At 55.1% G+C, this 14,081-nt stretch overlaps 5 protein-coding genes across 5 annotated transcripts; 2 read left to right on the top strand and 3 right to left on the bottom strand.

Annotated features, from left to right (window-relative positions):
* Positions 1-475: 475 nt before the first annotated feature.
* On the bottom strand, positions 476-2,322 carry HMPREF1541_08715 (uncharacterized protein; the record flags this gene model as incomplete). Its single annotated transcript, XM_008723033.1, has 2 exons — positions 476-1,788; positions 1,908-2,322. The coding sequence occupies 2 exons, from the start codon at positions 2,320-2,322 to the stop codon at positions 476-478; spliced, it is 1,728 nt and encodes a 575-aa protein (XP_008721255.1).
* A 485-nt stretch (positions 2,323-2,807) lies between these two features.
* On the top strand, positions 2,808-5,739 carry HMPREF1541_08714 (uncharacterized protein; the record flags this gene model as incomplete). Its single annotated transcript, XM_008723032.1, has 2 exons — positions 2,808-4,149; positions 4,196-5,739. 2 exons carry the CDS (start codon positions 2,808-2,810, stop codon positions 5,737-5,739), a joined length of 2,886 nt encoding a protein of 961 aa, XP_008721254.1.
* Positions 5,740-6,671: 932 nt separating this feature from the next.
* On the bottom strand, positions 6,672-8,849 carry HMPREF1541_08713 (uncharacterized protein; the record flags this gene model as incomplete). The annotated part of the gene is made up of 3 exons (XM_008723031.1): positions 6,672-8,521; positions 8,571-8,678; positions 8,726-8,849. The coding sequence occupies 3 exons, from the start codon at positions 8,847-8,849 to the stop codon at positions 6,672-6,674; spliced, it is 2,082 nt and encodes a 693-aa protein (XP_008721253.1).
* Positions 8,850-11,318: 2,469 nt separating this feature from the next.
* HMPREF1541_08712 (uncharacterized protein) lies at positions 11,319-12,701 on the top strand (the record flags this gene model as incomplete). Its single annotated transcript, XM_008723030.1, has 1 exon — positions 11,319-12,701. The coding sequence occupies one exon, from the start codon at positions 11,319-11,321 to the stop codon at positions 12,699-12,701; it is 1,383 nt and encodes a 460-aa protein (XP_008721252.1).
* A 603-nt stretch (positions 12,702-13,304) lies between these two features.
* Positions 13,305-13,820, bottom strand: HMPREF1541_08711 (uncharacterized protein; the record flags this gene model as incomplete). Its single annotated transcript, XM_008723029.1, has 1 exon — positions 13,305-13,820. The coding sequence occupies one exon, from the start codon at positions 13,818-13,820 to the stop codon at positions 13,305-13,307; it is 516 nt and encodes a 171-aa protein (XP_008721251.1).
* Between the last annotated feature and the right edge of the window lie 261 nt (positions 13,821-14,081).

Here is a 14,081-nt window from a genome sequence, read left to right as displayed (position 1 = left end):
GCTTTGCTGGCAATACCTCCGTCATGCTTGCGCTGACTAGCTTGGCTAAAACCAGATGTTGGTGGGAGAGATGAGACCACGTTCCACTTGATTACAGGCGGAGTAGAATGTGCTTGCGGTTTTGAGATATGTTCGGTTTACTGTCTGCGGTGCCACGATTTTTATGACGGTGCTGGTGCTGCGCCGGCCGAAGATGGTAGAAGTAGTGGTGGTAGAATGAGATCAGGACAGGCAGAGGACTCCTTCCTGTCACCTTGCGCACACGCGTGCAAGCGGGTTGAAACCGGTCTGAGTGGTAGTAGTCGCCGTCATCCATGTTACGAGCGTTGTTACGTGACAATTTGAGGTGGGAGCTCAAGTCACTTCTCTCGCCACGATAAAGGCGTGGTCACTTCCCATGTCACCTTGGCCGGGATCGTGAGGGCAGATTGAATGAGAGTGGCTCGGATATGTTACCACTACCGTCTTCTTATTGTCAGATGCTTTGTAGCTTCACCTTGACCGCATCTCCGTGTCGCATCCTCAATAGCATCTGCATATCCACGTCATTGACCACGCTCAGCACTCTCCTTCGAGTGTCCTCCTGGTCCTCCCCTGGCATAACTACAGCCTCCAGTCTCCGACCGCCACCAAATATAGCCGTCATCACGGCCACGAACTCCACCTCGCTGAATTTGAGGCCGGGGCAGTTCTGCGGTCCGTCACTCCAGGGAGCGTACGTGCCTTTCTTCGGCTCTAGAAGAACCTCCCGATCCAGGTCACTCACACCACTACCCCCGTCCGGGATCCAGCGCCCCGGTCGCCAGACTAGCGCATCCTCACCCCAGATCTTTGGGTGCGTATGCACGGCCAGCACGCCCACGTTGCAGATCGAGTTCGGCAGCAACACTACTTTCCTGCCTTCGTACCCAGGTGTTGTGAGTGTAACAGTCTGCGCTTGTGATGTTGTGCGTTTTGGGATGCCAGGAACCGGTGTGTAGAGCCGAAGTGTCTCCCGGAGCACAGCACGGCAGCGTTTCAACCGGGGGAATAGCTCTGCGTATTGCCAGGCTGAGTTGCGAGTGTAGTATTGTACTTCCTCGGCTAGCCAGTCTTGGACCTCGGGGTATGCTGTCAGCAGCAATGCTGCAAACGCGAGCGTGTTAGCGGTGGTATCGTGACCGGCAAAGTTGATGACAAAGATGTTGCCGAAGACCTCTGCGCGAGATAAGCCTCTCGGGACTTTTCTGTCGACATCGCTGGCGTTAGACTTGATGTTGGTAGTCAGCGCACGCACGAACGCGGTCAGTATACCACCTCCACCCTTTTCTCCTTTCGCGAGCGCAGCCTCCTCCTCATCCAACATGCGGCTCATGTGTTTTTTGAACGCCTCGGCGGCAGCACCGACCTTTTGCCAGCGCTGTGACCAGAATGCGCGATTCAGCGAATCTGTGCCCATGACCAAAATCAGAATGATGTTGTCCAAAACCATCTGCAGTGCGTCGCGATAGCTCATCGGCCCCTCCTGATTCTCGGTTTCGTCCTCGTCCATCGCACTACGAAACTCCACTTCCTTCTTGAAGCCTGCCGTTGCCAACACATTAAGACTCAGTGTACGCAAATCTTTCGACACGGTCGTGACAGCCCGTCCCTCCCATGACTTGACCAGTGCGTTCGCGTGCTGGAGGGTCTCGCGCCATACGTCATCCATCACCGCCTCGCTGAACGGCGCAGCCAGCACCTTGCGATGCCGTGGCCAGTTGGCGTTGTCCGATGTGGAGAGATTGGGACCAAAGACATTGAGCAACTCTTCAGAGGGAAAATGAGAGGATTAGCTACATCTTCTCCAGCCCAGCATCTCAAAGTGGTCTTGGCCCCGATTGCATACCAGAGTACCCCAGAGTGGGAAAGAAGAGGGCAAGACTCACCATAATTGTCGCTAGGCCGCTCGAAGCCACCATTTCCTTTACCTACATCTCGCCGTTCGAGCACCTCGAGGCCTGCTCCCGGGTCATAGATCTGAAAGTGTACACTTCCCGGACTGACGAGTGCCCAAATTGGCCCCAGCCGTTGAGCCGTCTGCGACTTGTCGTAGAAGCGAGAGTCGCGGGGAATATGAACTGTACATGCTGGCTGGAGAGCTAAAGGCAGAAGGGACAGGAGGTGGGCCAGGGGATCACCAAAGGTTTGGTAGAGAATCGAGATCGGAGAGGCAGGAACGATGACGGCCGGAACGGGGTACGGGAGGGCTGCTAGTTGCGAGAGATTGCGGTGGAGGCGGAAGAGCTGATGGAGAATGAAAGCAATAGGGATGGTGAGGAGAATCAGGAGGATTGAGTGCATCTTGGTCTGAAAGTTGAGATTGCAGGCTCTAGAAGATCCCTCGATGATATATAGCGACCGCCGACAGCTTAGACTCGGCTGGTGTTCTGTTCAAGTATTTCCGCAGAACTCATGCCCAATAGAACGAGGAGAACACCCGCACCTCGCAAGTCTCGCTCCTCCAAGAGAACACGGTTCTCATAATGGTCGGCCTGAATGTGGCAGCGAAGTCGAGAAGCGAAGACGACACGAAAGTCTTGGCATCCGCAGCGCATGTTCGCCGCGCTTTTTTTCCACTGCGACCACGACCTCGACTCGCAACTTCCTGTAGTTCTCAACCTCATTGACCCTTACCATCTTGGTCTGCTAATCTCACACAACAATCGCTGCCTCTATCGCATCGCATCAAGCTGCACGTGAGGCGTGCGTGCAGCTGCTAGCTCTCATGATGGATCCGTTCGCGACCGCCATTGTAGTGACACAAAGACTCGAGAGGAGGACATCAAATGGCTGATATCACGCGCAAAGTGCGCGGCGATAACGCGCATGAGCCAGACAATCTTGCATACGGCCATTTCGGGAGGCCCAGATACGACAACGATACTGAAACTTGGAGGTTTCTGCGAGAGCCACGCCAAGAAAGCGACGAAGCTGAAGAAGATGACTCAGAAGAGAATGGTAACGGCTTGATTTTGGTTCACGAACGCGCAACACCCGGTACGAATGTCTTGTCCGACCAGGATGTCCGGAATCTCCCTTCGACAATTGGAAAAGCGCCTCTTTGGGGACCATTTCGCCGTCGACACGATCTGGTCCTTGCTTTCAAGTCCGCATCTCTCGCCGACCCAAGCATTGCCACGGTCAGCGGAAAATACAGTCAACAGAATCGCCCTTTGGTCGCCTTCGGTTGTGCCTGGTCTCGTAGTGAGACCGGCCATCACAATGCACCTTCGCCGATTGTCCTTTGGATTGAGTCTGCGGATGGGGTGCTGAGATGCAGCATACTTGAAGCTGTCGACCATGACGACGTTGACAAACTACCTCTTCTAGGTACAGCGGGGCCGGTTGGGTCTGCTCTTTTGATCGAGCCTGTCCTGGGGCTCTGCTTCTCTGCAGATAAGCGCTACCTGGCACTCCGCCAAAGGTCTGGTACCACCATCTGTCTTCTGGTCATGAATGGGTCTGGGACCAGCAATGAAATTGGACGCCACCAAAATATCAACCTACAGCATATTGTCAAGCTCGAGCGCGCTGCTACAGGAGGACACTCGCACGCAGATGTAGCTTTTCATCCCTGCGACCACAATTTGGTCGGGATTGTGGACGAGCATGGGAATTGGAGCGCTTGGCAGATCTCCGGCAGACGATCCGCCACAGCAAGGATACTCTACAAGGCTGTACTGCGTGCTTCAGGCAAGCTTTTGCCTTCGTCCATTAACGCGAAGCAATTTGGAAAGCAGCCCTACTTTGATGGATGGCATAAGATCTGCAGTCTGGAAAAAAAGGTACAAAATTACCGAGACAAACAGCCGAAGCAGCCCGACAAGACCAAAGTCCTTCTGGTTTGCAGCCGGAGGGTGTCCCGAGCATTCTGTTTCGACGGCTCTGTGCGAGGCGATGTGGATATGAGACTAGGACGCGCCTCTGATAAGAATTGGATCTTGGATATTCAAGCAAGCGCATGGAGACACGATGTCTGCTTCGTCCTAACGACCGCTCGTGTCATGGTCATGCGGCTCTCAGACCACAGCAACAGGCAAGATGAGCTTGAGACGATATGCTCCTGGATTCACTTTCGAGCCAGAGGAGATCTGAGCCTGGACATGACCGTACTTGACACAACTCATGGTGAGTCGAAATCATGCCATGCAGATACTCTAGCTAACTATGTCAGTAACTGGCCTCATTATTTCTAGCCAACATGGCTTGAATGCCACTATCTACTGGCTTCACTGGGCTGATACGGAAAACTTATCGTGTGCCATGGATCCACAGCATTTCACTTTACCACGACGATTGCTCGAGCCGGGAGACTCAGGATCGACACACAAGTTCGAAATTGTGTGTATAGACAACAAACAAGGCGGCACAATAGGGCCATACGCACAAGGTTATCTGAAGCTTGTAGCGCTGCTCGAAGAGGGTGGCTTTTTAGAGGCAACCTACAGAGTTCCACAACTGCAAGCCTCATGTGCAAGCGCCCTTGACATCAGTTCGGGCCTCGGATTGACGCTGGGTCAGCAGTCCCGAGTAAAGAGCTCCAGAGTTGTTGAAAACGAGGAAGAATTACTTGATTTCATTGTCCCGGATGACAGTGTACCCACCCCAGGCCTGCTCCAGCCCAACACCAGACCGCGACCCGACTCATCTACAAAGAAGGCACAACGGACTCGAGATTGGGCCGAGATACTGGACAGTGACAGCACTCGACACAGGACCCTCAGTCTTGAAGATGCTCTGGGACAGTTGAACAGCGTAGAGCATGATGAGAACAGTTCCAGTAGTAATCTGCAGACTCTGGCGGAATTGTTGTCTGGCGTACACATCTCCGATGTTGAAGAGGCGTCAATTGCCATCGAAGATTGGCAGCAAGCTGTCCATGCAGACGACAAGACTCCCCAAGCGCCGGTCTACAACCGTATGAGTCTCCCCCGGGGCACAAGATCTTTTCTCAGCACGTACCAAAAACTCACGAGAAGTTATTTGAATCCTATGGCGAACGATCTGCCTGATCGTGCGAAAGTCCAAACCGAGCGGCTGTTGCGTACCGTGGCTTTCGACCAGTACATGTCCGCCGTGGTCAAGCAACCCACGGAAGCAGACCAAGTGCCAGAGACATCGCTGACAGCCAGAGAGATCGAGATGACCTCATCCCCTCCAGGAACGCCACCATCGCAGCCTCCGAACGAGCCTTCCGAAGATCCCCTGTCTGTCCTCAAACGCTACACAACCATCACCAAGCCCCCTCCCTCTACCGCCTTCACCATCAAAACAGTCACCAGCATCCTCGCCCACCTCCCCACCGCCCACCCCACCAATCCAGCAACCTACTCGTACGAGCAAGTGGAAGCCCGCCTCACGCAGCGCGAGAACCAAGACGCCCTCGCCAGCCTGGACGAGCGGGAGCGGCGCCGGGCCGAGCGGGCGGCCGCACGCCAACAGAGGAAGCTGGCGCAGCAGCAGAAGCTGCGCGAGGCCGCCACGCAGCAGAGCTCGCTCGTGCCGGGTCTGGTGGTCATGTCAAGCCCTGGTGCGGCGAGGGATCGGAGGGAGGTGCAGAGCAGTCAGCTGGCGCCGTTGATGGGAGCGGGTGCGAGTAGTCAGCCGAGCGGCGTGGTGATGACGCAGCCCGAGAGGGGAGTGCATGGTGAGCGAAGGAAAGAGAAGGGCTCCGGGAAGGCGGCGAAGAGGGGGACAAAGAGGATGAAGGGGTTTTAAGAGAGCAGAAGTAGCTGCGTGGATAAACTTGGACAAAGCCTTCCGCAGTTCCGTTTGGAAGCATTGTTACTGAACCTCTGGAGCTTGGTGGTATCACTGAGTAAACGAGCAAAAATCGTCAAATACCCAATTCTACAGTTTCCTACCTGCTTACTACCAGGCGACAAGCGAGTCATCAATGGAGAATTCCATTCGCCATACCACGAACCCTCCTCCAGAAGTGAGATCCACAAGTCCTCCGCGCGAGAGTCATCACGATAATACTATCGTTCGTAAGAGACCGAGGCGTCTGTCTCATGATCATTACAATTATATACATCTACATAAAAAGAGCCAATTTAGCTCCGGGGGGTATCTCTAACTTAAGTTCTAGGAAAACATGTGCAGACAGAAAGAAGTCTCTCAAACGCTTCCCGCCGTCGCCGCCACCGCCATCCAGCGCTATGCGATGCATGCGATGCTGTTGTCCCGAGACCAAAGTCAACCCCGACCCCAAAAAGTCATATAGCTCCGTTATCCCTCTATGTGCATGTGTATGAGACCAGCAGAGCCCCCGGCTCACCATATACAATCCTTTTGTCAACTGCGCCGCTGCCTCCTATCCGCCAGCTCAGGAAGCGACGCTGATACCAATCAGGCGTTTCTGTCTGGCATCGTGGACGTTTCGACTGCATTTTTTCAAGCGTCCTGCTCGAGTTCGTAGGCCGACCTCATGAGCTGGTGAATTCATCCGCGGAGCTGGCCCTCGCCCAGCGGAGATCTGGTGCTGGTTTGGCGTCCTCAGCGGCGTAGCTGAGGCAGGCCCTTCGAGCAATTGTGCTGTTGCTTCGGCCGCGTACCAACATAACCCCTGGTTCCGTTGCAAAATTCGAGTATGTCGCTCATCTGAGAGCACCGCTGCGTACGCGGGTCCAGCATGCCGAGCAGCACGCTCACACGAGCACCATGACCATGGCCCACGCGGCCGAAAGAGCTGCAATGCCAAAAGGTTGAGCCATGGATGCGGCGTTGCCGTTTCCAGCATTGTCGCTGGAGCTGGAGCCGGAGCTCTCAGCACTGTCATTGCCATCGTTATTCGACGTGTTGCCGTCGCTGTTGGTCTTATTATTATCTTTGTTGCCTTTGGAGGTGTCTTTCCTCGGCCGCGGCAGATTCCACCACCTTCGGATGATGTCGCTTGCAGTCTCCGCGATACCGTAGGTGCTTCCGACCAAGTGCGCACTGAACGCGATAGGCGGGACGCTTGCGTCAGCGACACGCACGTTGAACGTGCCGTAGACTTTCAACGTTGCGTCGACAACACCGCCCTGGCTCAGGGGTAGCATGGCGCAGGACGATGAAGGGTGGAACTCGGTGTCGACCTTTTCGCGCATCCAGTCCTCCCAGTCGGCATCGCTTTGCACGTCGGTGCCAGGGGTGACCTCGGCGGTGAGAGTGTCCTTCATAGGCGACGTCTCACCGAGTTTGCGTGCGAGCTTGAGACCTTCACGAAGCATCGTGACGTCTGCCGGGTGTGAGAGGTAGGATGGGTTGATGACAGGGTAATCGATCGGGTTGTTTGAGGCGATGGTGATGGCGCCGTGAGACAGAGGGTGCTGCAGAGCAGCGGTGATGCCAACAGTACCGTCAAGGGCCGAGGTAACCAGGAGGAGTTCAATCTGTCCCTGCTCTGAAGGAAGGATGACCGAAGCGGTGGTGTTGTAAATGGCACGGTAGCCGGCGGTGACGTTCTTGTCCGTGGTTCCCGTAGGGTTGGACTTGGACATCTGGGAGGTCACGCTATCCTGAAATTTCTGGAAGCCATCACCGAAGATACGATCGCCATTGAGGTAGGCGACGGCGTCGTTGACAAAGGAAAGGAATGAGGTGTCGTTGCGCTGCTCATCGCTGTCGTCGACCCAGACGGCACCGGGGGTTTTGGTCGTTGTATTCCAGTAGACGGTGGCGAGGAGATGATCCTGGAGATTTTGACCAACGCCCGGAAGCTCGTGTACCAGATCAACGCCCGCCTCAGAGAGCACATCCTTGGGTCCGATTCCACTATGCATCAACACTGCGGGACTACCCACGCTGCCCGAGGCAACAATCACCTCCTTCTTGACGCTGACTGTTTTCTTGGTGGCACCACCATCTTGAGAGTACTCGACGGCGTTTGCGGTAAAATTGTTTTTAGGGGATTTGCTGTCGAAAACGATGCGTGTAACGTGGGCATTGGCGAGAACGTCGTAGTTGGGTCGCGGCGGCAGCGCATCGAGATAGCCTGTGCGGCTATAGGAGCGCTTCCAGGTGGCAGGGTCAATCGATGAGGTGGAAATGTAACCGCCAGCGTTCTTGCCGCCATAGGTATCTTTCGCCGGAGGAACGTCCATGTTGTTGAGAGCCAGATTCCAGGCGCCATTCTGTTCAGGCATCCAGGCGGGGTAGGAGGCTTGAATGGGACCTTTGCTTCCATGGTCGTCAATGGTGAAGAGAGCATCTGACTGCGAGACGATGTAGTCGAGGGGCGCCGTGAAGGTCTCGCTCTTTTTGATGGCGTTATCGAAGTTGTTCCAACCCCAATAGTCAGCACCGTCCATGTCCTCCAACATATCCTGCCAAGCGTTGATCTCGATCTCGCCGGGCTTGTTCAGATACAGGCCGTTGATGGCAGAAGAGCCTCCCAGTACCTTCCCGCGTGGCCATGTCATCTCTCGGTCCTTTGCGCCAGGCTGGGGGGACGTCTTGAAATCCCAGTTCAGCGGTGTCACCCATAGTGAGTCAAAGTAAGAATATGCTGGCGTGTCTGCGACCGAGTCAGTGTAGATCACGACGGTCGAGCCGAGTAGGCTCACCTATGCGCTGGCGGTAGTCATCGCCATTCTCCCCCGATTCGAGAACGAGGACGGTGTGATTTGAATCTTCGCTGAGTCTGCCTCCAAGCACAAGACCGGCCTGGCCGCCTATTGCTTGTCAGTACATTCTTTGCGCTCTTGGACGGTGTACCTACCCCCGATAATAACAAAGTCGTACGAGTCCTTGATCTCGCTAACAATACTACGCTGGCGCACAGCATATGGGTTGGCGAGGGCACTACAGGCGCTCGCAACCGCAATTGCTACCTGGAACCGCATCTTGTCAATGATCGGAATGTTAGATAGCAAACCGCAGCACCATAGGGAAGATATGTTTGTTTGCCGGCAAACATGCTGGGCTGGGCATCACCGGCGCGAAAAATGTTGTCGCGTGTCTAGTGTGGAGCGCAGCAGTCACCCAACCTGTTCTCCTTGCCTGCTGGAGACAAGCGATAGCGCCGGCTGCTCGTGGGAAATTGACCCTGCATGTGATTGCGCGGCGCCGTTGTGCTGGTATGGTACGCTAAGATGCATGCCATCGCCGGGCTAGTCACGGTAAACTTTTTCTATGCGATGTTATCTTTTCTCCGGTTGGAAGGGTGCCGGGGGGTGAAATATTCAATCTGGAATGGACAGCCCAAGCGTGTTTTTAAGCTCCAAATAAGAATTGACAGAGGGACCCCGGCCCCTGAATGGTGGTGGGTAGCCGCAGAGACCGCCCAAACTCTACCGCAACTGTTCTCCGTGAAGCGTCGACGACTCCGCTCCCAAGTTGCGCTCTATCAGCACAAGCGAAACACCTGTCTCGTTTGAATGCATCATTGAACACTAAGCATGGGAATTCTGTTCCTTCTTTCAAGGTGTTCTGACAAGGATGGCCGGAGATGCAGCGAGATGCGGATCGGTCGGCCAGATTCAAGGGGTGAGATACACACGTACAGTATGGCGACCGTGGAGGCGACCCAGCTGTGGCCACAAAAGACTGTTTGTGGGTACCAGGCAGAAAAGTCGATTGACGTTAACCTCAAGACAGCGTCTCACTTTGCTACGCTGATCCCTTTGAAGTCTGAGTTTGAGAGGATACATACGTACTTTTCTCAGCGTTCAAGGTCCGCTCGTAGTGTCGACGCCCGTTGCCCGTTGGACCGCGGGGGCTATGCAGGGCCCTCAGCGCCGCTGTGCTTCGTGTCCGGGGCGCCAATGCTGGGCGGGGGCTCGCATGGAGCTGCCAACCGTTTCGAGTGTCGTGAATTCAAGTTCTTGACAGCTTCTTGACAGATGCTCCCTGTTATCCGAGGCCTGATGTCGACGTGTTTGATTGCTTGCACAGCGGTTGTCCAGCACGATGCCAGCATGCATGACAATTGGCAGCACCAACGGAAAACAAGGTTTCAATCTGACGATCAGGTGTGCAGATCTTGATCAGTGAGACACCTCAGAGTTGCCTTGCCTCGAGTTTATATGGAGTCTTCTGGAGCCGTTGCGTGGTTTTCTGGCAGTAGACGGCGAAGACAGCGAAGCTGGAACTTGAAGCGGCCATCGATACACACTGATGCAGACGCATCCGCTTTTCAAGATCTTGTGTAGCAGCAAGATCATACCATGGGTGCGCACAACGCCGCACCATGACATTCTGGATGCTGTGGTGACAACTTGGGCCTGGCTTAGCGGCATTGTATAATTGCGTAGTCAATGGTCCCTGTAGCCCTCTACTCGCTCCTGTATTTACGGCCTGCCACGGATAATCCAGGTCTGGAGTCTGGACTCTGTATACTAGAGCCCTGATGTCAGGCTCTGCAAGACGCACCCTTCAACCGTCAGCACCACGAAACAAATCGACGTCAGCCTAGCCAGTAAAAATTAGATCTATGCCGTCGTGCTCATGTGAGGAAAATCTGCAGTTTTGCTATCTCAAGCTCGGCGCGTGTTGCGGCTCGATCAGACGCGTGCTGATTCTGATACTGTCACGAATGCTGCACATGATATGAGCGACGCACATCCACCATCATCACGGCTATTCCATGACTTTGACTCTCAGGCTCAAAGCGACTCATAGGTCTGGCAAGAAAACTTACTATTGGGTCCAGGGACGCGGAAGGCAAGAACAACTGACAGTTTGTTGACAATTGCCTTGTCAAGTCTTGGCGAGGCAAACTCGACATCTCGACCGCGATCAACCCTCTACTTCTGCATTGGAACAGGCATCCTTCCTTCGTTTTTCTAACTTGACGAAGCTACCGCGGGCGGCTCTTGCCAGTCGTTAGTCACGCATTAGAATCCCGATTCGATTAGAATATCTTGCTACGATTTTGCGTCGATCGTCACCTTGACTTGCGAACCGACGGCCGACATCGAGACCACCCAGATCATCGGTCCAAGCGAGCAGTGCCTTTCGAGGATCGCAGTGGACCATCACAAGAGTACCCACGGATCCATTGTTCTTCTTAGACGCCAACAATAATGCTACTTGCCAGCTCGCTGCCCTTGCTGCCACCACCCCCCACCTCGCTCCTACCCCCCCACAGCACCAATGACGACATCTCTTCTCAACCTTCTCACAATCAACATGGACACTCCCACCTCCATCATCACCATCACCACCCACATCATCGTCGACCAAAAGCCCAGCCAAATCCGCATGCTACGCTGCCCGCTCTTAGCGCCGATGAGCGCCTGCTCCACCAACGCAAGCATGCCATTGGCATGTACGGCTACAGCTGGCTCAAACCCGCTGGCTGTTCCAAAACCATGTTGGGCATGCGCGAAGAATTGCTAGAGAGGGAAGAAGTCGAGCGTCAGATGCGCGAGCTAGAGATGCAGGAGCGAATGCAGGTGGAAGCAGAGGAAATGGAGCGACGAATGGAGCGGGAGGCAGACGGAGATATGGCAGGTGTAGAGGAGCGAGACCTGGATGATGAGGTCCCGGAAGCGGAGGAAGGTCACGAATGGGGGAGTGAGATTGATGGGGCCGATGGTGACGACATGCAGGGAGATCTGGACGATGAGATTCCTGATGCAGATGAAGCAGAGGGGAGCGAGACTTTTAGTGACGAAGAGATGACTGGTGAGATTGCACCGCAAGACAGTCCGCAACGGAATGAGTGGAGCTATGACTCGCGGAGGGAGCCTGACACCGATGAAGAGTCAGGTGATGAGGCACTGCAACGAATACGCGCGTTGGCGAGACAAACCCGAGAGCAGCGACAAGCAGGTTACCAACGCCGACCCGGTGCACCTGGGTCCGACTACGGCGTCGACGAGCGCGATTCCCAAGCGCTAGCCCTCACCGAGGAAATGCTCGACGAAGACGAGATGGGCGATGTAAGCTACGGTGGCGAGGATGAGCGAGATCTAGATGGGAGCGTTCCAGACGCCGAAGAGGGCGAGTGGGAGCACACCGATACCGACGGCGACGAGTTGGACGAGGAGGACATGGATATCTCAATTATGCCCGCTCAAGCCCGGACGCGAAGAAGCGATGGCCCACAACAACTGCTCAGTAGCGCGGGTCGTAGCGTGAGGAGCACAAGAGTCGTCAGCGGCAATGCTGCCATCGGTAGCCACCATTATCAACGCGAAGGCTCACGTGTCAGCAGCAGCATCGCATCCAGCACCGGCATTTCAGCGCACGGTCGCTTGAGGCCGCAGGGCCTTGTCCCGGGTCAATCTAATCTACAAGGGCATTACGAAACACCGACAGGCGTGCAAGGTCACGGACGTGGTCTACCACGAACATCCATGCTCCTGGCGACGGAGAGTTCAGCCGGCGCAACCACGGACGTTCGCACAGGTGCAGACGATTCCAATAGACAAGACCCAAGCCAAGGGCAAGCAAGGCGCGGCTGGCTCAACCCCGCCAGTGCGAGACGAAACCTTTTTGGCTTAAGCCGGGGTGCGGGCGGGGGAAGGGTGGCGAACATCAACAACCCCCCGGCGGAAGGCAGCGGAGGACTCTTCACGCCCGAAGCGCCCGGGGGCCGTCTGCTTGCACATTCGCATCCACAACACAACGACTTTGAGACCCCAGAGCAGGCGGATCCTCAGTTGGGTTCGGGGAGGCAGACCAGGAGTGGGCGGCTGTTAGCGGGATTTGGTCGGCGCGCGAGGCGTGATGGGGAGGAAGGGGGATGAGAGATTTCAGGTGGTGGCGTGGGCGACTTACACAACCGGCATGAGGCGTATGCTACCTGCAGAGTGCGCCATGCCTCGAGAAATTACGTTGGATCGAGGCTGGCAGCTGAGTTTTTGAAAATGGCTTCACGACTGTTCAATTATTGCTTTTTGTACAGTGAAATATGTACACAGGCACGTTCCTCGTTCTCGCTATAATACAAGGCCTGGAACTGAGCATCGTTTCTTTGTGGTCCGATTCAACTTCCTAAACGCCTCGCTGAATGCATGCCATCAGTGAGATGGCTACTTTGCAGATTCAAATGATGCTGACATGCAATGCCCTTTCGGTACGGCTGCGACAGCCGTCCGAGAATAACGGACTCTGACTCCTTAGATCATGGCCAGTATATCGTTGTCTCAACAGCGATCTCGTCTGAATACTGTATTACACACTGGCATCTGTACAGCCGAGCTGGAGGCATTCCTCTGGCTCAATATGGGGTTCCCGCCGTGTACCCGAAGTTGCTGGTTGAGACACCCCCGAGTTGACCACGAGCGCTTCGCGGTGTTTCCTCGTAGTGGTGACAGCACGGTCCAACGCCACTGCCAGTTGGCATCCAGCTAGAACAACCACACGTAGACGAACAGCAGCCACACGGCGCAGAAGAAGCCCAGCCAGACCCTCCATCCCACACCCGTCTTCTCGGCCATCCGCAGCATTCGCCGCATTGTGCCTTTCAGCCTGACGCCTGTATTTTCAAACGTGTTGTTCAGCTGGTCGGCAAGCGTGCTGCTGTCACGGATCTCATCGCCAATTGCAATTGTAAGCTGCTTGAGCTGGCCGACTTTTTGACTCAATAGTGTGGTCGCAGTGTTATCATTCTGGGATTCGAGTTCTTCAAGAACGGCGGCCGAGTATTGGCCTTTCTTGTTCGGAGTGGCAGGTCTGAAGCCGGAGTTTGAAGGTGCGCCATTGGCGCCGGCAAAGCCGTAGGGGTTCGGGGACGTAGCATGAGTGTAGGGAGACTGTGACCGCAGGTCTGAAGTCGACGAGGAGGGTCTTGAGCCAGGATATGAATCGAACAGTGTGGATGTAGCGGGAGTGCGACGGTTCAGGCTAGAGTAGCGATTCGCCATGACGGGGCAATGTTGTCATGAACGTGAGGATCTTGAGAGGGTCGTTCTGTCCTCACAGGGACATAGTAGGTTGTCGATGGATGTGAGGCTGCTGGCGCCTGTTGTCGATTCGCAGACGTGTCCAGTTTGCGCCTGAGTACCTAGATGTTGACAAAGACGAGAGTAATGGTAGAGCCGCCGCGCCTAAAAATCGCCGAGGGCAGAAGTGACGTGAGGCATCGCCAAGCCGGTGATACTGGCTAAATCCGGATATTGCTCGCT

Source organism: Cyphellophora europaea (genome assembly GCF_000365145.1).
Source record: "Cyphellophora europaea CBS 101466 unplaced genomic scaffold supercont1.9, whole genome shotgun sequence".
Lineage (NCBI taxonomy): Eukaryota > Fungi > Ascomycota > Eurotiomycetes > Chaetothyriales > Cyphellophoraceae > Cyphellophora > Cyphellophora europaea.
The sequence above is the reverse complement of the archived record's forward strand: the minus strand, read 5'-3'. Positions and strand labels throughout refer to the sequence as shown.